This window comes from Mchenga conophoros, linkage group LG7 (assembly GCF_057382185.1).
Source record: "Mchenga conophoros isolate Kocher_MC1m ecotype Shallow Benthic linkage group LG7, M_conophoros_male_GT1.1, whole genome shotgun sequence".
Taxonomy (NCBI): domain Eukaryota; kingdom Metazoa; phylum Chordata; class Actinopteri; order Cichliformes; family Cichlidae; genus Mchenga; species Mchenga conophoros.
The window spans coordinates 12,699,034-12,720,374 of record NC_140532.1 but is presented as its reverse complement, the minus strand read 5'-3'; the positions used below and the strand labels follow the sequence as shown (position 1 = coordinate 12,720,374).

The window sequence follows — 21,341 nt, the reverse complement described above, 5'->3', positions numbered from 1 at the left end:
TCTTACACATTGTCTTATTTTGTAGACACAGGGATCCCAGACCCAGCGCGAGTCATTACAACAGCAGCCATAGATGTGCACCTGCCTAACAACCCGAGTCAGCTACCGCCCTCTTTGGTAAGCGCCGAAGCGGTGCCGTCCAGCCGTTTGCAGCGCACAGGCAGCTCGGTCAGCGAAGCCTCCACAACCACAGTGTCCCGTGCCAGCTTCAGCACCCGTCAGCACAGCATCAGCAGCCACACACTTGGCTCCACCATGGATTGCAGCTCCACGGTGCGCGAGGCCTCCACGTCCACAGACTACAGCGACCAACGTTGCTACCCTCCGCCCTACAGCAGCCCTCTGGCTCTGGGCACTCAGCCGAGAAGGAGCCCCAGCGCTGTGGTGCAGGAGTTGCTCTCTTCTCTGTCTGAGGACTCGTGTCTCACACAAAAGGGCCTCGACCCCGTCAACCTGAAACCACCCAGCCCAACAGGTTCCACGAAAACCAGCCCCGAGCTGGAACACAGGGTCAACATCTACAACAAGAGGAACCAGGAGAGCCGAGTCGGACTCAACTCCAAGACAGTCATCCATCTGCAGGGTAACGAGCCTCTCCTAGAGGAGAAGTATAGGATGATGGGGCCAGTAGATACTCAAATCAACCGTCTATCAGAGACATAAGAGCCTGTAAAATGTATAACTTCACAGGACTCGCTCTTTATTTCAGCCACAAAAATTATTGCTCTACTAAATTCCCAAACTTCGCTGCTGGGAGTCACTGGCACATAAACTGTATGTCTGACATCCTCTTTGTACTACTGGAGCTGAGAGGATGAACCCGTGGGAGCAGCACAAACAAAGGGCATGGATGAGAGAGGGAAGCAGACTTGTTATCAGGCAACACTTATCAGGAATTGAGACTCATAAAAACACTTTTACTAAAAGAAACCAGCAACGGGGCTTTTGTCCAAAACTGAAAATCACTTTTGATACATTAAAGTCTGATTTCTAGGAAATGAAACCAGTGAGAGGATGGTGCTGAGGGCTTAGTTCCTCTGATACACTTTGTAGATGTGGAGATAATGGCGTAGGGACTGATTTGAGATATAAAGTGAAAGTTTCTTTCTGAGTGTAATATGTATATGAGCCGTTTTGTCAGTCTAGAATCTCCAAACTCATAAAGAAAAGTCCTCTTTGATGGACTGCTGCAGGGTACCATTGGATCTTCTTTCTAATCCGTTTCTATATTTGCGTTAACATTTTAAATCTAAATTCTTTGAGTGAAGAGAGTGCAGAATCCTTTTGATTGATGGATGATTCGTGTTGAGTTTTTATCCAGATGCCATGACTGGAAACCGACCAAACCCAGCTGAGTCAATGTCTGAGATTTTGCAAACTATGGCATGACCATCACTCGACAAGCTAACTGAAAACCTACCTACACATGACATATTTCACACAATTCAGGTCCATCTTTTTTTCTTTGTATTACTTTAATGTTTGGAAGTTGTGTAAATATTTCAGATTGGGTTTGGTCATCTAGTCGCAGCTCAAAAACAGCGAGGGACTCGAAAGCTAGAATAAAATGCTGAAGAGGACAGAATAGCATGAACCTCTCAGATTTGCCACCATATTGCAAAGTCTGTTTATTGTTCTGTCAACAGGCACTTTCTATCTTGATCATGGAAAGACATCATTGCAAAAAGAACCCAATAAAGTCAAAAACATGGCAAGTTAATAAAACAAGTCATTAGTGTCAATTAAATAAACTTTCTAAGAGCATGTCATTAGTCACATAACCTCTAAGTCAGCACGAAGAGCTACATCTTAGAAGGAATCACAGGGCTGAGAATTTCCAAAGATCTCCTTTAATGTCCCAGAAAGTTACATACAAATAACACATGTGCTACCGTAAGCAAAAAAAGGAAACCTCCAGCCAAAAGGTAAGTACAATGTATTTGCTGAGAGTAACGGAGAGAAGATGATGAAATTCTCTGCAAGCAGGACTCGCAGCTTTAAATATTTCTTAAGGTGGAGACTGGTCGTTCTCAGATTCTGGTGGGAGTTTGTCTCTCTTCACTTGCTGAGAGCTTCAGTCATCTCAGGAACAGCCTTAAAAGAAAAACAGTGAAGACATTTAGTGTTGGTCCACTATTTCGCACTAGCACTGTTCAACAAATGCATTGCATTACATTTCTCAGCTGCATGTTGGTACTCGGAAATTTATCAATAGTACACCAGGCTGCAGATACTGAAACATTCAATGATGAATTCAGAAAGACTTCTGGCCTAAAAAATAAATAACAACCCTGATAATGTAGTCTGTACAGTTTAGAAAAAACAGATTCTAAGGCCTCTTTTAACTGCTAAATATAAGTGCGAGGCTATTAAAATTGTTGTTCTGGTGAGCTGAGCAACTTTCACATCAGAATCAGAGTACAACATGTAGTGAAAATCGTGTGTCCGAACTGCGGACAGGCTGCAGACATTCCAGGGCTTGGTTTCTAGCATAGGCAGGACCCTTACTGGATACCGGGTGGGAATCAAACTTGTGACTCCCACTCCGAAGGTGTGTAGTCTTACCACTACACTACCCAGCTGGGTATCAATTCACCATTTGGAGGCAGTAGTAGAAAGCCTATCCATTTTAATCAGTTATCTGTGGAACGATCACATGTAAGATGATCTCATTGCCCGGTAGGTCGCAACTCTGCTGCCACAAGCTATTATTACTAATCACTGCTACAGAGTTGGTCAGGACACCTGGGCTGCTCAGGCACTACTGAGGACCTAAATAAAACATGATCACCAGGACACAAATGAAAACAGACTTTTGCAGGCAGCACTGGACTCCACTGAGTCATGCTAGTACACCTGGCTCGCCATCCCAAAGTATCAGCTAGACACCTGAATGCAACTGAGCATATAAGAGGCCTGGCAAGCAGAGGCTTTAAAACCACACTGAAGCCAACTTCTGTAAGCTATTGATCTGTTTTTATATCTTCTGATATCAGGAGAGTTATAGCTTGCACTCTCCTCAGATTAATTCAAGAATTTAATAATTCAACGGTTGCACATTTCCATTAGGTGGAATAAAGCATCATGCAAAATTTATCCAGGAGAGAGCAAATGTTATATTCTGGCTATCACTCACGACTCGAGAAACATACAAAGTAAATCCAGGCATTGCTTGGTTGCTTCCTAATGTGGGATCATAGTGACATCATTATAGCCATATCAATCCCAGAGGCTTACTTTGAAAAGATCGGCTACCAAACCGTAGTCAGCCACCTGGAAAATAGGAGCTTCAGGGTCCTTGTTGATAGCAACAATAGTCTGAAGTGGGAAAAAAAGACAAAAACAACCAAAATGTTACATTTATGTTTCTTTAGATTTTACTTTAGTTTTCACAATGGACACAGAAAACGGATTGTTTAAAAAACAAAGTTGTGAACGGGCAGACTTTAATATGATGCTTCACTCCTGACACAATTTTGAACGTTTTGCAATTCTTGCAATTCGTTTTCCTTCTTTTTTTCTTCATGTTCCACAAGAATACAACCAAAATACAAACAAGCTGGTAGCCAGTTGTGCAGAGTCCCGTCGAGCGATGCCCATTGAAAGAGACTGCCAACATGTTACCATCAGTCAGAATCAATCTGTCTGCATTTATAAATTAGATGATAACTATTTGCAGACGTTCAGCATTCTCTCTGGGAGCGACTGCAGTCACTCCAAATCAGACTCCAAATGTTTGCAGAAAGGATGCCGTCTATCAGGCGAGATGAGGCCTGTTGTTCGTAGTATTTTAATTTATTTATTAAAATATCAATATTTGATGTCCCTGTATCGATCCAACATCGCCAAGCAAAATATCATTCTATTTATGCATTTGAGATGTATTGAATTTTTCCTCCCACTGCTAACATAAAAGATTCATGATATAAACAAGACAAAAACAATTAAAACCCACAGCAAAGATCAAAATCATCTCAGTGGGTATTTTGAGCGTAACCATACCAGGTAAACATGTTTTTGGATCATAATGTTAAGTCACCAGAGAACACCAAGTGCAACTTTATTATTTTTTTAAAAAAATTAATATTAGAAGTGAAACTTTCCATTCTGTTTATTACAAACTAACAAAGTTAAGAGAAGAAAATCAGAAAAATAGAAAATGGAGCACACACCGCTCCAGTGACTTTACCTTGCTATCCTTCATTCCTGCCAGGTGCTGGATGGCTCCTGAGATACCAACAGCAATGTACAACTCCTGTGAACATGAAAAGCACAATACAACCAGGCAAATGTTACATGTGTTACATGCTTAGGATCTGAAGTTTAAGCTCAAGGCTAGGCCGTGGACTCTGGCTGCATAGTGTCTAGATGAGCCTGGAAAGGGTCGGCCATTACTACATCTCCTGAACCTTCCTTGGAAGAACGCTCCCAACCATTTTAATACCATATGAATATTTTAGTTCAGGGTTATTGTTGCACTTGGAAATTTCAGATGATAAGAACATCATTCTACAAACGTGACTGACTACGTTCAACCAGTCGATGAAAAAGAATATATATATATATCACATAAACTGCAGGTTTCCATTTCCACAAAGCAAACAGCATATTTTTTTAAATTAGTTTGTCATTCCAAATGGAGTTTTTTTTTTATTTTTTATATCTTAATAACACAATAATGACTTTTATGTCAGTCAGCCAGAGCCCTTTTCACACACAGCTCTAACTGATTCCAATTAGTCAGATAAGAAAATTAAGATATACATACAAATCTCTAGACAGACATGTTTTGTACTGTTTATCACTAAACATTCTTAGATTGGTGGGGTGAATAAACTAACCAGATTTAGACTGTATTTAATTAACTAAGCCAAATTCAAAACGCTTGTCATAACATTAAAAAAAAATCTAATTTGGACAGTCTGGACTGGTCTGGGGCTCTGACCAGACATTCACTGCACTCCATTTTAATGGATCAGCTAAATCATTTAGGCGCCTGAAATGTGCTATCATGTATATTTTGTGAGGCCTAATGTGTGGGTAATCACAGCTGGGGTAACCTGACAGAATCACATAATGGGAAGTTAACCTTTTTATTAAAAAAGAAAAAAAAGGAATAGCAGCCATCACAATCATAGTGATTTGCTACATGAAGGCTAACAGGCATCAGTCAAAAGCAAACTTACACAGACTTTGTCCCCTTTTAAACCTTAATTTTCACTATAACCAATCAAAAGTAGTTTGTTTTGTTAACCTACCGGTGCTACAATTTTGCCAGTCTGTCCAACCTGCATGTCGTTAGGGACGTAGCCAGCATCCACTGCAGCTCTGGATGCACCAACTAGAAAAAGAACACTTTGCAATTAAAATGGGGCCAAAAAAAGCAACCAAGCAAAGTGATAAATGACCCAAACTTTCCCAGAATAGAATACCTGCAGCATTCATTTTGTCTGCAAGGTCATAAAGCAACTTGAAGTTTTCTCCACTCTTCAAGCCCCTACCTGAGGGAGGAAAAAAGAAAGGAAAGGAGGAACCATTAGTCTACTGTGCACATTGTTAAACTATACAATAGCAAGTCTATGTTACAAACAAATATTTTGCCAAATTCAAACTTCAACAGTTTTTGCACACCTCCTGACACCACAACTTTAGCACTTGTCAGCTCTGGACGGTCACTCTTTGTCAGACTCTGTTTCAGCCACTCAGAAATTCCAACCGGAGAGGAAGCAGACACTGCAGATCAGACAAACCAGTAACAATAAAAAAACAAACAAACAAACAAACAAATTTCAAACATAAAAACAAATAAGGTGCTGTTGAACATCATCCAAAATTTCACCTAGTTTCTAAGCGTGTTCAGGATAAATCTGTAAGCTACTACACCTTCTTCTGATGCAGCACCCCCTCCCTCTGTTGGAGCGGCTTCAAAGCAAGTCCCTCTGATGCTGAAGACCTTGATCGGCTCGTTGCATTTCACAGTGCTGAGGGCATTTCCTGTTTAATCCCAACATTTAATTAGATGACTACATTACAAAAAAGCTGACTTCCATTATAAAAGCGAAAGTCAAACTGATGCAGTTCAACAAATCTGTAACTCAATGAGAATGCTAGATCTCTATATCACAACATGCTTACAAAAGATTACCTGCATAGATGGTCCTAACAAAAGTATCTGAAGATTTGACTTCAATAATATCTGAAACTGGGGCGACGTCCAACTTGGCAGCCACTCTGGGAAGCAGGTTCTACAAAAGAGGAAGGCAGCCACAGTATAGTTCACAGAGATGTTGCTTGGCATTTTGTTCACAGCAGGATTTTCACAAAATAACATCAAGTAAGAGCTTCTGATTTCAATTAAATATACACAATAGAATATTAGTTCATTTAGTGACTAGACAAAAAAATTAAATAGTAATAAAATACAGAAATACAAGTTATACGAGCATCATTTGTCTACTGTGATTTACCTTTCCGAAAGCTGAGGCACCAGCACAGATGTGAGTGAAGTTGAACTGCTTTTGTGTCTGCAGGATAAGTGGAGTCAACTCCTCTAATAAAACAAACAAATCAGAATCAGCATACTTTATTAATACGTAAGGAAATTGTGTGGGTTACAGTTGCTCCAATACAGTAACATTAACAGAAACAGACTAGACTGTTTAACAATACAATATGTTACAGATTTAGGAAATAGCACAATATATACAAATCACTCAATAATAAATAGTCCGATAGCAGAAACAACATTAGGCAGATGGCATACTACGAATGCTGTGACACCTGTTCTTAATCTCTTAACCATATGAGCGGTTAATTAAATACATTATTACTCTCTGTGCAAGTTAATTACCACATCACTCAGAGACTGGCAAATATTTAAAAAAGAAGCGCCAACAATACCTGGTAGGCCACCTTTGTAAGAATCATGTTGGGCCACCAGGACCTTCTTCACACCTTTCACTTTGCTGATTTCCTCTGCAACCTGAAAACACAGAAACGACATCCAGCTTTCTTTGTGCATATCTTCGTGTGCAGCAAAATACACATTACAACATCCTACTCCAATAGCGAAGCACAAACACACCAACAATAGCAGAGGTGATCCATGCCTGCCTTTGTTGCGTTTTGTTTTACTTTGTTGTTTAATAAAGGGGGAAGGGAAGCTGAATTTAGTCTCCATCTAAGCGCTCCATGATTGTACTTTTACATTAAACCCAATCAATTTTAGCTCTGGAGAGCTGGAAGAAGTGCTGAATAAAGCCTGTCCTACTGTGCCTGTGGCAGCAGGAGTGAGTCTGTAACTTTATCAGCACCCCACCACTCTGGTCAGAACCAGATTTCCTGCTATCAGCCACTTTTATTGCACCCTTAACAAGTTTGTCATCGGTTTAACTAATATTTACGTCACGTTTGCTCCGTAATGGCAACACAATCTGTCGTCATTTTAGTTATTCCATTTACATGCACGCACACACATACTCTGCACATCAAAAGCTTTACCTACCTTTGCACAGTTTGTTCCAGCAACCAGACAGGATACCTCTCCTCCCACTTTAGTAGCAGCCGTAATGGCATTGAGGGTAATAGGAGTTAATTTTTCATTGTTGTGCTCTGCAATGACCAAGGTGCTTTGAAACCTCTGCAGGAGACCAGTCTGAAAACACAATCAGTCAAAATGATAATATATCACTGTTTTGTTGGTTCTGCTGCCTAAAGAGGTTAAAAATAAAATACATGCTTGGTAACATATGATTTCTGTATTCTTATCAAATTTGTTTTTCATTTGAAAGAAAAAAAAAAAAAGATAGATATTGCTACCTAAAATTGAGCACAGACACCATAATCATCACAGCACAATCATCCTGGAGTAGTGTTGAGCAGAAAAGCTGAATTCAGTTTATCTTCATTTCTACCACACAATCCAATGTCATAAGTATCAACTGACCAATGTCATGTGTTCAAGAGTGAGCAGTAAAATTGTATAACTGGCAAATGTCCTACATAATAATTTTTACCTAATGCTTTACCTGTGTTTATACATGCATTATTTAGAATAAATGGTTGTGCATTAAATATTTTGATACAGAGTCTGAGGTCATCTTTAGAAATAAATGCTGTGGGAAGGTGCACACATAATGTCCGGATAGAGGGCAAACAATTTTCAGTGCAGCCTCTAAAACGGCTGCATCTCACTCAGTCAAAGTAAAACAGGATGCTGCAAGCCTCATCTGGACATAACTTGACACAGTTAACCAGCCATGTGACGCAAAGGTCATTCAGATAAAGACCAGCAAATGGAGAAAAAGGACAGGTCATGTCAACTCAACCAGGGGTTCCCACAGAACAGTGTAAATATCTTTTTCCTGTGAAAAACATTATATGCACAATGCACAATAGAGCACTCGCAAAGGTTACACAGGACAGAAAATTATAGTTTCCACCTAAATTAAATGACAGATTTGAGTTTCATAAACCTACCTATAAGTGCTGTCTGTCTTCATGGCGTAATCTACTATGAGTTCAAGTTTTTATCAGGTTTGATGTATTTTAGAGGATTTGTGTCAGATCCAAAGAATTTTTAATAATGAATCTATAGCATACGCATGAAAAATAACACAAAACATTTGCAAAACTTTATAAATACCGTGCAATCAATAAATGCTAAAAAAACACTTCCTCAATTCTTTTACTTTACAGCAATGTATACCCACTACAGCCTGTACATACTTATAGTTATAGCATATTCATAACATACCTTCATACCGTGTACATTGTAACATACCCATAATAGAACCATTTTTGTACCCTCATACCTATAACAGACCCATTTCTGTAATATATCTATATACTTATATTATTGCTAATATATATTTTGTAATATATCTATATCACGGCTAAAGCACTTCTGGATGGACGCAAACTGCATTTCGTTGCCTTGTACTTGTGACATGTGCATTGACCATAAAGTTGAATTCTATTCGATGTTATTCTATTCGGTGCAGGTTGGACCTGTGCAGTTTCAAGGTGATATAGGTGGTTTAATCTGACAGATACTGGCCTGTGAAGCTAGATCAAGCTAGTTATTTTTGACATAATGAGTAAAATAATTAAGATATTTCTAAGTAACCCTTCCAAATTCTCATTAACTATGGTAGGGCATGTAAAGGGGAAGGGGAGGGGAAGGGGGGTTAAACAAAAACTGATTGGATAACAGGGAGAATCCCAAAATACAAAATACATAAGGAAACTACATTTTTCCTCCCACTTATTGCCTACACATCTCACCAGACATAGGTATTTTTAATTTTGACTCTTTGGTAACACCTGCAAGTGGCAGTTTCGTAACCGTTTCATAAGCATAAGGCTAGCCAGGCTAGCACTAACTAGCTTTCGTTCCAACAATATTAACTCCTTTTTAAGCTATTTCACAAAGTAGAGCTAGTATGCAGATTTATTGTCGCATTATGTTAACTAATACTGCCACATGTTTAAATTCCTTGTAGCACACTTGCGTCTGGAAACGACAATGACCCGGGTAATGTGTAGCTAAGTCATAAAGCAAGCTAGTAGCTGCTGCAAAGAAACCATCGTTTACTGTTAAAAACTGATTTAACCAATTAATGCAATGCCTCACTGTAAGTTAGTGTTAGCGTTATTCTTACCAAATGTTTCAGATTTGATTTGTTAAGAGCTCTGTTCATCTTGGACCCCGAAAGCTACAGCTCCCTTCCAGTCCTGCAGACACAAAACTGTGCCAAAGGTCATCTGACGTCGGCGAGGAATTCTCGCGAGATAGCTTCGATCAAGAACCGCAACTTCCGGCCAACGCTCTTGCTCCTCCCCCTCTCCCTCTCTCTCTCTCTGTAAAGTTTAACACCAAAATAAATAAATAAAAAGAAGCTTTCTTTTTATGTTTTGTTTTCCGGGTCTTTTGTATTAAGTTAATATTTGTTTTCCTCTTCAAATCAAGCAGGAGCACATTTAACTCTGATTGGAGAGCCTCCGCTACTTCCTTATATATGCAAGTGCTGCGTAGAGAAAACGCAAAATAACAAAAAATAAAGAATAATAGAATAAATTTCGAAACAGAAAGAAAGAATACATTTTGAATAAATATTATCAAATATTACCGAGATATACTCACACTTGATTCTTTGAAAAGCTTCTTTTGTGTGCAGTTTGAGAAGTGAAAGAAAGTGAAAGAAAGTTTTTCTCCCCTTACTTTATTTTTTAAACACAAATTAGCTACAACACTAAAAAGTACTTGCAACATGAAATTACCAATATCTATAAACTCAGCGTACATCAGTTCCATACTATGCGATGGAACTATGTCAAACTACATTGTTCCTTTTAAAAAAAAATAATTTTTGTAATATTTTTTTTAAACTACTTTGAATAATCATAATTTCTTACAGTGTAATCCTCTGTTGGGCTATACTGGGTCCTGACATTAAGACAAATGTTACAGGTTATATGTAACACCAACCTGAACTCTCAGTGTAACTTGTTGGTGAGTTACAACGTGACTTAATGTAACTGCTCAATGCCAGTAGATGGCCTTCTCCAGCATACTTCTCTAGAAGAAAACCTCCAGGGGCATTAGAAAGCCCACGGGACTGACCAGACTAGAGAAATCCCCATATCCCAATGAGAGAAATGATCACCAGTGTCCTTAAACTTTAAATACTTTAAATTTTAAATCGTACTTTAAATCTTATAATGGCCAATACCACTGGATGCGACCACTGATGCGATCCAAAGAAATGTGACTAGCACATTTACTTAAGTACTTTCCTAAAGTCCAGTTCTAATGTACATGAGTTATGTTGCTTTCTCATTCTTCTCTACTTTATTTTTCATGCAAATATTTGTATTCCATTCTACTTATATTAAGTAAATGATCACTTACTGTGTTACTGATAAACTGCAACCCAGCAATATGTAAGTCATTAAAATCATCAGTTCTTTTTTTTTTTCATTTTCCCCCCACTTGCAAAAAATTTTCCAACAAAAACTTGTATTTGAACCTATTTTTATTTAATAAACCTATAAGACACATGACAAAATCGTGTCCAGTATACCTATTTCCTGTGCACCCCTTGACTTGTTCTTGGTCCAGTGCCACCCAACTGATAAAACCCTGGAAACGCCCCTTATCACAACCCGTAACAGGTCCAACCAAACTCAAAGAAGCCACACACTGAACTGCAGGACTCACCATGCAAGACCTCCCCGAAGGTTTCTTTGTCCATGCCTCACGGATCAGGCCTGCAACATTATTTTCTGTTAGTTTTGATTTTGCAGCTGATCGACGTTTAAAAAAGAAAATAAATACTTCGTTTTTTTCCACTAGAGCAAAACTTCAAAATACTTCGTTTTTTTTTTCTTATTTGAATTTATAGGTGCAACTCAAGATACCCAAGAACACCTTACAAGCAATTGCATGCTAAAATCACCGTATGAATAAAATAACAGTTTAAAAAAAAAACAGCGCGCACAGGGCTGCTTGATTAGGGCGGATGGTGGATATGAACTACCTTCAACCTGAAGTATACATATAAAGGACACCTTGCAGATTGCTATTATAGGACTTCTTTTCCACTAGAGCAAAACTTCAAGAGCTGTCCAAAGCAGCGATCAAGATTTATGTTTCACTTCTCCAGGTGATTGATATTCAGCTGATCTATATTTCATCCAGTAGAGGGCTCCCTGCTGATGTGAGCATTACTTACTATGACAGCTTGAAGACAGGGTTGGAAAAACCACCTTATATGATATTTGCATAAAACAGCTACAGTTTAACCAAATAGGAAGAAAAAGAAGCAAAAGAAGAACTAGCTTTAAGGCTGCGTTTTCATTAAACCTTCAGATCAATATCACTTTAAACGCATCCTGCTAGCTTTAATAGCAAAAATCTCACAGCAGAAGCAAAAATTATAATCACATAAGAGTAGAGGAGATAAGGCCCGTGTGTACATTTTCAAGGCAAGGAATACTAACAAAAAAATACAACAACTGCATAATGCATCCAAGCCACACTTGCTTGAAAATTAAAAAGAAAAATCGCATACACACACACACACACACACACACACACACACACACGCTCCTCCTGCACACAAAACCAGCCCAAGAAGCCAATAGAACAGAAAGAGCAGGGGGTCTTGGAGGAGATTTGCATGGCACCCTCTCCCCGGACCCACAGACGTCCAGGTTTGCAGACGTCACTGGTCGATGATCTTTGTTTTCTCTCCACCTCTCGGAGGAGGAATACAAGTTTATCATCCAGCCCGGGACGGGACGGTCTCCTCTGCCTTTTGCTCCTCTTCTTCCTCCGTCTGTCGCCTTGCACTCGGCTATTCCTCCTGTATGGTGGATATCCTGCTCAACACTTCTTTCTTGGATGATATGGGGGATCATTCAAAAAGTAAGATTATTCCCTTTCTAATCCCCTTTATTTTGTGCGTGCGAGGGGGTTTATTTGGACTTTTATGTCATTGACGCTGTTTAGACGCCTGGGTTTGATGATTAATCTCTTAATAATATTCAAGGCTTGCAGAAAATTCCTAAAAATTTGCAAGAGATCCGTTCACAAAGCCTGTTCACACCTCACCTTTAACATAACTGGGCTATAAAAAACGTGTGTGGTGGTCATATTTTTTTAAACCCACGTCGTTATGCTTGGGGATATTTTTTAGCTCCTGTGGCCTAATTATAATTATTCAGCAATATTCTTGGAATGAACCTACAAGCTTGATGTGATATGTACGCAATAGTTTCTCTTCTTAAGCTTGGCGTGGGTTTGAAGGGATGTCGTGAGGATTAAAAGAGCACATACGATCTTGCATTATTGCATTCCCACTTCACAGAGAAGTCAGGAATCGCAATGTGTGTGGGCTGTGGAAGTCAGATACACGACCAGTACATCCTGAGAGTGTCCCCGGACCTGGAGTGGCACGCAGCCTGCCTCAAGTGTGCAGAGTGCAACCAGCATCTGGACGAGACCTGCACTTGCTTCGTCCGAGACGGAAAGACTTACTGTAAAAGAGATTATGCAAGGTAGTAAGTCAGCAGAGTTTTCTGGATTTTCTTTTTTCCTTTTCTATTTTTTAAAGAAACCGTTAAAAATACTGGTTATTTTTTATTTATTTTTTAAAGGATGAGGCAAAAATGATAAGTCCATCATGATGGGCTATATTAATTGCAAATGCACAGGTTAATTAAAGCCCAGAGCTCAGTCTGATTTGAGTTATAGACATTCGGGGCTTAAAATTATTGTCCCTGCCCAGTTAAACTAGTGCTCGTTTTGTTAGGATCATGAAGTGAGACCAGCATCAGATTTAAGTCCAAATAAATAATACGAAATATACGGAATTAATGCATGGGACCAACACATCTCCGTGATCCTCTGCAGGTTATTTGGCATCAAATGTGCAAAGTGTAACATGGGCTTCTGTAGCAGCGACCTGGTGATGAGAGCCCGGGACAATGTGTATCACATGGAGTGCTTTCGGTGCTCGGTGTGCAGCCGACACCTCCTGCCGGGGGACGAGTTCTCCCTGCGGGACGACGAGCTGCTGTGCCGGGCGGACCACGGCTTGATGATGGAGAGGGCCTCAGCAGGGAGCCCGCTGAGCCCGGGGAACATTCACAACAGACCGCTACACATCTCAGGTACAAGCTGGCTTATTGTTTACATACCAGGCACATTATTATTATTATTATTATTATTATTATTATTATTATTATTATTATTATTATTATTATTATTATTATTATTATTATTATTATTCATATTTGTATGTATCTATTAACCGGTTATGTGTATATACACCAAATCTATTTTTGACACATTCACTATTTCACGATTAATAGGCCTCCATATTTAAATTGATTGTGTTGATACCATTGGAGTATATTTGACCGTTTACAGTGATACCTGTAATAAGACATGGGGTATTTGTATTTTTTAAAGGCTTGTCTACTTTTGCCCCTTAAATAAAACATGCAGTTATTTAGTTTAACTTTTAAATTTTCCGTCTCCTTAGATCCAGTTTCGGTCCGGCACCCTCCACATCACCGGAACCACGTCCACAAGCCGTCCGAGAAGACCACCAGAGTGCGGACGGTGCTCAACGAGAAGCAGCTCCACACACTGCGGACCTGCTACAATGCCAATCCGAGACCGGACGCTCTGATGAAGGAGCAGCTGGTGGAGATGACCGGCCTGAGCCCCAGGGTGATCCGCGTCTGGTTTCAGAACAAGCGCTGCAAAGACAAGAAGAAGTCCATCCTGATGAAACAGCTTCAGCAGCAGCAGCACAACGACAAAACCGTGAGTAAACGAGGGTTTCAGTTGCAAATAATCTGACGTTTCAACACCTACAAACACAAGTCTACTTTGTAACTACTGCGCAGCAGCTTATCGTGGCGACTTTCATTTAAAGCGGGACAACTGAAGCCCAGTAATAACACGAAAAGGCAGTGCTGATGCTTATGACTAATGTATAACAATAACAAATTCATAGAAACGCTGATAATTAAAAAAAATGACAAAAAGGGGGGAAAGTCACAAATAAAATCATTTAAAATAAGTGTATCTTATTTTACGGAATTGTAAAGGAAATGTAAATTAAACTAAAAAAAATAATAACAATAATAATAAAGCTTTGAAACACGGAAACCGCTCCATATACTGCTATTTTGCAAGTTAAAATTATTATTATTATTATTATTATTATTATTATTATTATTATTATTATTATTATACGTGGATATTTCCTGCATTTTAGTTTGTTATTTTTTAAAGCGTATGAGCTGCATTTTATTTATTTCCATTACGTTTTAGCTATTTGTTTATACGATAAGCTATAAGCTAAAAACAAACAAACAAACAATGCGCCCCCCCCCAAAAAATAAATAAATAAATAAAACCCCAACAAAAAAACCCCAAAACATAATAATGCAAAACGTAACAAAGGAAATAAACTAATAATTTAAACACATTGAGATTGGAAGGTTTTACTCGGCAAACAGCGCACTAACCTTTATCCCAGCTTTATCCATCCGCTGACTAACGCATATTTGATTGAACTGAATATTTTGTATTTTTTTAATCTCTCTCATAGAATCTGCAGGGCCTGACAGGCACACCTCTGGTGGCAGGCAGTCCTATCCGCCACGACAACACCGTGCAGGGGAATCCTGTGGAGGTGCAGTCCTACCAGCCTCCATGGAAAACCCTCAGCGACTTCGCCCTGCAGACCGATCTCGACCAGCCTGCTTTCCAACAACTGGTGGGATTGAACGTCATAAATTATACTCAAAATGTTGAACTGGCATGAAGGGTGCTGCTTACATACATGCGCAGACAGGGGGAGGGTAAGAGCGAGACCTTAGTGATGAAAGACATTTATATAAAATTCACAGTTATAAATGGCTTTATCCATCAGATTGGAGACATTTAAACGCAAAATGCATGTTTTGTGTGTATCAAGTCACTTGATCTGGCGGTCATCTTATCGAAGATGGGGATTCGTGAGATTATGCGAGGAATTTGGGCCTATAGTTTTAAATGGATTCATTTCATACTTTTAAGTTTTTAAAAGAAAAAAAACCCTCTCTGTGTGTATATAAAGATATATTTAAATGCTCCATTCACACATGTTGAAGTCTCCCTAATGTGGTCTTGTTAAAAATGTAAGACATTTCTCTGCTGAATTGAATATTTCCCCCTTTTGGCAGGTGTCTTTCTCTGAAGCGGGCTCTCTGGGGAACTCCTCGGGCAGTGATGTGACCTCTCTGTCGTCTCAGTTGCCGGACACTCCGAACAGTATGGTGCCGAGTCCCGTGGACACGTGAGGAAGTACCGGGATCAGCTGGAGGCACCGAGCTGCAGGACTGCGCAAAAACCCTCAGTGACATTCAAAGAACGAATATAACAGCCAGGATGGATTTTGCTGGAGGATCATTTCATTCAAGTCCCCTTTGGAGGATTTGAGGTCTGACTGTTCCCTGTACATCTAGGTATCTGATCCCACTCTCCTGCCCCATGACACTTCGGCAGGACACGCAGCTGTTCATGGACATTCTGGTTTTCGAGCTATATATGGGACACCTTGCCTCCACAACGCCCACACCTGAACTGAACACAACGGGAATATATGGTGGGATTTAAACACGGGAGCCTGCTCTGGACGTCCGAACGCTAATGCTTACAGTATGTTTTAAAGGGGAAAAAAAATACAAGCTGTGTAGATGTGCATGATTTCCACGTTCACTATCGACTATTGTAAATTATTGAAACAGATTAAGAGTGAGGTGCGTGCTGTTCGCGGTTCCTCCAGAAAAAAATAAGTTATTATTATTTATTATTGAAGGCAGACATGGCTGGACTTAACAATAAAGGGACTGATTATTGCATGCAAAATCCATTTGTTCCATAAGCATTCAGAAGATTTTAATTATGGTCAGTGAAAATAAATCAGTTTTATGGGAAATGACAGCGCATCTGCTGCTTATAAAGCGTGACTTTGTTTAAAGTGGGGATTGATCTGGAAAAGCTCAGGGAAAAAAAGTGGTGCAAAAAAGAGAGAAAAACTCACACTCCTTCGGCCAGTTCAATCTTTCAGTTTTACACATGTTCTTGTTTCTAGAGGTGCAAACCTCCACATCGTGAGGCAGGGGCCTGCAACACCGAATCTGCTTATATTTAGCGTTTCTGCGCCAAGTGGATCAGTGACTAATGGTTGACAATATATTATTATTAGGCATTTGGCACATGTATCACGGCTCACTGAGTGAGACACAATAGTCTGCGGCTTTTTTAATCTGACTTGATATGTTTTTATGGCTTTGAATGTTTACACTGGCTATATGAGTATTAATGCGCTCCTCAGCCTGGGGCTGAAATTTATAGCAAATTGTGCGTAATGTTATGTTCCAGTTATGGCGATAAAATGATAAAAATCGAGCTTTTTTAGGGGGGAAAGTGCAAAAAAAAAAAGAAAAAAAAGTGAACCATTACAACCATGTGAATCCCCGTGGTTAGGCTACAAGTCTAGACAGAGGACAGGCTTCGGCGGCCCCCTTATCTACATCTGGCATCACCTGCAAAGGATACGCTGAATGGGCCCACAACAAAACGCGCAGCGCTGAGGGGACTCCCAGCCTGCGGACGCATTCTGGCTTGTCTTGAGTTTATTTTCATTCCAGTAGGAATCCTGAGCGACAAATAGCCGCTGGACAAGAGAGCATACAGGTCAAGCCGTCACTGACATCCTACACCCGCTACAATTTGTCGGGGAGGAGCTTTTCTTTAAAAAAATAAAAAAAATAAAAAAATCACTGAAGGAAACGAGATCTGATTAAAATGAACAATCCTGTTACCTGCTGGTAAATATTTAAAAGTGGCAAATTAGATACAGCAGTGGTAACTATTTATTTAATATTAAAAAAAAGGCTATGGGGTGATATAACCTGTGGATTTTAACAGGGATTATCTTGTAACCGATCAGGACAACCTAAACTTGCAATGTCAAGACTGCATTTCCGCACAATGAAGTGAGTCTAACCTGTAGATTGCCGCATTTCAGTTTTTTCTTCTTGTAGTTTGATTTGGGCAGCTAGATCCAAAAAAAACCTCAATATGTCTCAACCAGTTCATATGTACCGGTACTCATGTGTCGTCAATGACAGCTCACATTGGGCATCATTATCCAACTCCATAGGAAGCCAAATTAAGGGGGGACATGGAGTTTAAATACCTCTGCTCATTGTGCAGAGAAAAAAATCTGACACCACATAATCACATATATTTGTTTTATTTTTGATTACAAACTCAATAAATTATATTAATTTGTAAGTTCCTCCTAACAAAAAGTGAATGAACAGGAAAAAAAATGTGACATTTAAAAAATAGAACCTTTAACACATATCAGGAATCAAGGCAGGGCATTTTTTTTTAAACTGGCATTATGTAGACTACAGAACATTCTAGTAATTCACATTCAACCAAATAATACACACACACACACAGTATAGAAGAAAACGTTTGGCAAATTATATATTACAGTATAAGTAAGTACTTCATGTTTAGATGGTCACTACTGTAAGCTTTACTGTCTACAAACGGAACAAACAGAAGTAAATGGCTTATTTAGACGATAAATGAAGTAGTTGTGTGCATGTTCTCACTGAAATGTACAAATAAGACATTTTGTGCAAATTCCTCTTAAACAACAGAATGACTTTCAAGAAATCAAACTAGATGCACAAATATACAAGGCTTCTTTCTTTCTTGTACATCTGACACAGTTTGAAGAGCATATCTTTTACTCATGTGCAAAAACAAAAAAAATAGCTGAAAACATCTCCACATCTTAGTGTCTTTTCTAACGATTAATACAGTGCTTTGTCATCACGTTTGCAGCTCCATCAGTCCTCCTGCTTTTTGAGGAAAAACTGCAGCGCTGAATCCCACTGATCTCTTGGAAAGCGGTTGGACAGTTCACAGAAATCCAGTGGCTGAAAAACTGTAGACAGAAAAACAGAAATCCTTTTAAAACCCAGTGTAGAATTTCACAAAAACAAGTGGGTGCTGAAATTCTTCCCGAAGACATTTTTATTAATCCTTTTAACAAAAAAAAAAAAGGGAAAAAAGCACATAACAAAACAGATAAAACTAATTGCAGATATGGTTTTAACCACCCCCATGATATTAAAATATTTCTACACAACTAAAAATTTACTGAACTAAACTAAAGAACTTACCCGTTTTACTTGGTTTATTGTCTGAATCCTTCTCCTCTGATGCACAATCCTAAGAGAATACAGAGGCTTTAGTATCATCATACAGTGTACTGCAGATTATGCAATATGAGTAATATCTGAATCAATTAAAATAAAAAATGTTCTCGTTGCAATTTACTCAGTAAGCTAAACCACTCCGGATTAAATCGTTCCACTCTGAGGAATGTTCCTGAGGTTAACACAGAGATGAGGGCAGCGGGGCGAGACGCCATGCGTTATTGCTTTGTTTGAAAGACGTGACAATAGCTTGTCTCCCTCTGAATGGAAGTTAATCTGTGTCTAAACAGTGGAGCTTGCAGAGAGGTGAGGGGGCTTGTTGTCAGGAGGAAGATGAAGGAGACAAGCTGTTTACTGGGAGGTGAACCAGTGGCAGGTAAATCCAGTGTGAAGGAAACCGTTTGTCTTTGTAAAGCCCGGCCTGTTACTGATTCACCGGGGCCTGGATGAGCAGTCGTCAATCAGCTGATGCACAGGGGCTACCTTATGGTGTGAATGAGATTAACTGGGTGTGGATGCTCTATTTAGAAGACTGGACTCATTTATAATACTTTCCGCATTTCTGCAAATTCCTCTTCACAAGAAATCAAACAGATGCACTGATATAAGGTTCAGATGTTATGTGTGTGTATGTTTACTACTCTTATTTTGAGAAACATACAAATCACTCATACAGTTTAATCAAGCCTGCATCTCTAAGAGGAATTTATGCCCTACATGTTGGAATATACTTTACGTTTTTATACAAACACTGATGCTAAAGAGCAATTAGTGCTAAATGTATATATCCCAACACGTAGTGGTGATCAACAATTGTGTATTTAAGTGTTTTTACAAAGCACAGTACAAGTGTGACAATGTTTCTATATTTACCTGAATGAATCTGGCCAGCAGCACGCAGCTCATCTCCTGCTGCAGGATGACCTTGTTCTCAGGGTTGTTGTAGCAGGCCGAGATGAGCGAGGGAAAGAGTACTTTGATGAGGCGTGGGTGGCTAAAGTACTGGAAGGGCAGCTGACACAGTTTCTGCAGTACGCTGGGCTGGCGGCCAGATTGCACTATCACCTGGAACACACAGGGAGCGGGGGATAGTCAGTCACCGAGCCAGTCGGTGGCACTGCTGGTTGTAAATCAACGCCCTGTACACCTCCCACATGTAAATCTGCCACTAAAAACAACACACCAACAGCTATTAGGAGGAGACCTGGGGGCGGTAGGGGGCACAGCCTCCCATGACACAATCACAGGCTATAAAACAATGATGGGATGTTTTGTTGCAAAAACGGTTATAGCGGAGCTGCTGTAACATGCACGAGGGGAAGCGAGAAATGTGAAGCGATGTTATCGTTTGTGACTAAAACGTCACTTTCGAGTTTCGCGTTAAGGTCTTTAGGCAACGCGAAAGCAGGAGGGAATCCGTGAAGGAGTGAAGCTCAGGTTGAGAGGGCATTAACAGGGCAACAGGGTGGGGTGGCGTGTGAAAGGCAGGCTCCACCGACAGCTTGGCCACCCCCACTTTAAGAAATGAGCAATACCATTAATGGCATTTTCACCAGGCTGACATCCTGCTCTCCATCACAGCCAGTCATTCTTACATCCGGACCACCAGTATTAAAACCAAATCACTCGCAGCCTCATTTGATTAGAAAGGTGGCTGCTGCAAAGAGAGGGGTCTCCGGCTAATGCTCTGGTCATCGCCCCTAAGCTCGACAGGACCATCAGCACGTGGTCGAAAGCCGGGAAGGTCAGCCTGTTAAAGCCTGGCTGGAAAAACATCCCGCGTTGCTTTACAGGTACAGACTCCGCGCCAATGGAAACCAGAAGGGCAAGGAGAGGTCCACGAGTCCCAGTGACATAAATTCACAAGATTTACAAGATTTTAAAAATACTCTCTGTAATACTCTTCCATTGGTTTCTCCTTTGATAATGCACTTTGAGTTCGAGCAGCCGGATAAACAAAGCGATAATTCATTGCTTTTTATCTGTTCAAGGTGAAGGTTCTCAGAGCTGGCCTCTACAGCGGAGTTCAAAGGGACACAAAACAGTGTCATTCCCCCATCATCATTTGTTTAAAGAATCCATATGGACAGTCTGAACTTTAAGGTAACACAAGTCCTTGAAAAGGGCAGAAGCAGTGAATTTGTCAACCTGAAATGTAAGCACTGGGAGAGAGCACGCAAATCATGTGTGCACTGGTGTGTATTACTATATCACTGAAAACCTTCTCTCAGTATCCGCAACACTTTTCACTCACTTTTCTTCCCCTAAGGAATTTGGGGACCCAGACATATCAATCCATTGACGAAAGCAAAAAGTTAGGTTCTGGTTGTTTCTACATGTAGGGCTGCTTATTTTCACAGGGTCTAGATTTAGTATTTTATTGCTACTTCTTCCATTAAAGCCTACATTTTATCTTTTGTGTTGCAACGCTGCCTGAAGATAAAACTGGAAACAAGGGCGTGGAAATTTATGCACTCGTATTCATCCGAAAGCCAAAGCTATGATTATGCAAAAGCTAAAGCATCTCTTCG

The 21,341-nt window shown here is 39.9% G+C and overlaps 4 protein-coding genes across 8 annotated transcripts in view; 2 read left to right on the top strand and 2 right to left on the bottom strand.

Annotated features, from left to right (window-relative positions):
• The window catches only part of tmem266 (transmembrane protein 266), a 31,332-nt gene extending 29,604 nt beyond the window's left edge, over positions 1-1,728 (top strand). For both annotated transcript variants that reach the window (XM_085282156.1, XM_085282155.1), the window contains one exon: positions 26-1,728. In XM_085282156.1, the coding sequence (XP_085138282.1) occupies positions 26-663 (638 nt within the window). In that variant the 3' untranslated portion in view covers positions 664-1,728. The remainder of the gene's footprint in view (positions 1-25) is intronic.
• A 106-nt stretch (positions 1,729-1,834) lies between these two features.
• On the bottom strand, positions 1,835-9,811 carry etfa (electron transfer flavoprotein subunit alpha). Its single transcript, XM_085282157.1, has 12 exons — positions 9,663-9,811; positions 7,505-7,654; positions 6,901-6,982; positions 6,468-6,550; positions 6,146-6,245; positions 5,884-5,994; positions 5,632-5,733; positions 5,433-5,501; positions 5,259-5,341; positions 4,190-4,255; positions 3,238-3,318; positions 1,835-2,094 (listed from the first exon to the last, which is right to left on the bottom strand). The coding sequence occupies exons 1-12, from the start codon at positions 9,699-9,701 to the stop codon at positions 2,059-2,061; spliced, it is 1,002 nt and encodes a 333-aa protein (XP_085138283.1). The 5' UTR covers positions 9,702-9,811; the 3' UTR covers positions 1,835-2,058.
• Positions 9,812-12,220: 2,409 nt separating this feature from the next.
• Positions 12,221-16,591, top strand: isl2a (ISL LIM homeobox 2a). 2 transcript variants are annotated; one of them, XM_085281096.1, is made up of 6 exons: positions 12,221-12,430; positions 12,873-13,062; positions 13,463-13,677; positions 14,052-14,338; positions 15,132-15,299; positions 15,748-16,591. In XM_085281096.1, the coding sequence occupies exons 1-6, from the start codon at positions 12,238-12,240 to the stop codon at positions 15,862-15,864; spliced, it is 1,170 nt and encodes a 389-aa protein (XP_085137222.1). In that variant the 5' UTR covers positions 12,221-12,237; the 3' UTR covers positions 15,865-16,591. The 2 variants fall into 2 exon arrangements, with proteins under 2 accessions (XP_085137222.1, XP_085137221.1); XM_085281095.1 differs by having other exon boundaries at positions 13,418-13,677.
• Positions 16,592-17,809: 1,218 nt separating this feature from the next.
• The window catches only part of scaper (S-phase cyclin A-associated protein in the ER), a 58,194-nt gene continuing 54,662 nt past the window's right edge, over positions 17,810-21,341 (bottom strand). For all 3 annotated transcript variants that reach the window (XM_085282151.1, XM_085282153.1, XM_085282152.1), the window contains 3 exons: positions 19,684-19,875; positions 18,775-18,823; positions 17,810-18,536 (listed from right to left, as the gene is read on the bottom strand). In XM_085282151.1, the coding sequence (XP_085138277.1) occupies positions 18,439-18,536; positions 18,775-18,823; positions 19,684-19,875 (339 nt within the window). In that variant the 3' untranslated portion in view covers positions 17,810-18,438. The remainder of the gene's footprint in view (positions 18,537-18,774; positions 18,824-19,683; positions 19,876-21,341) is intronic.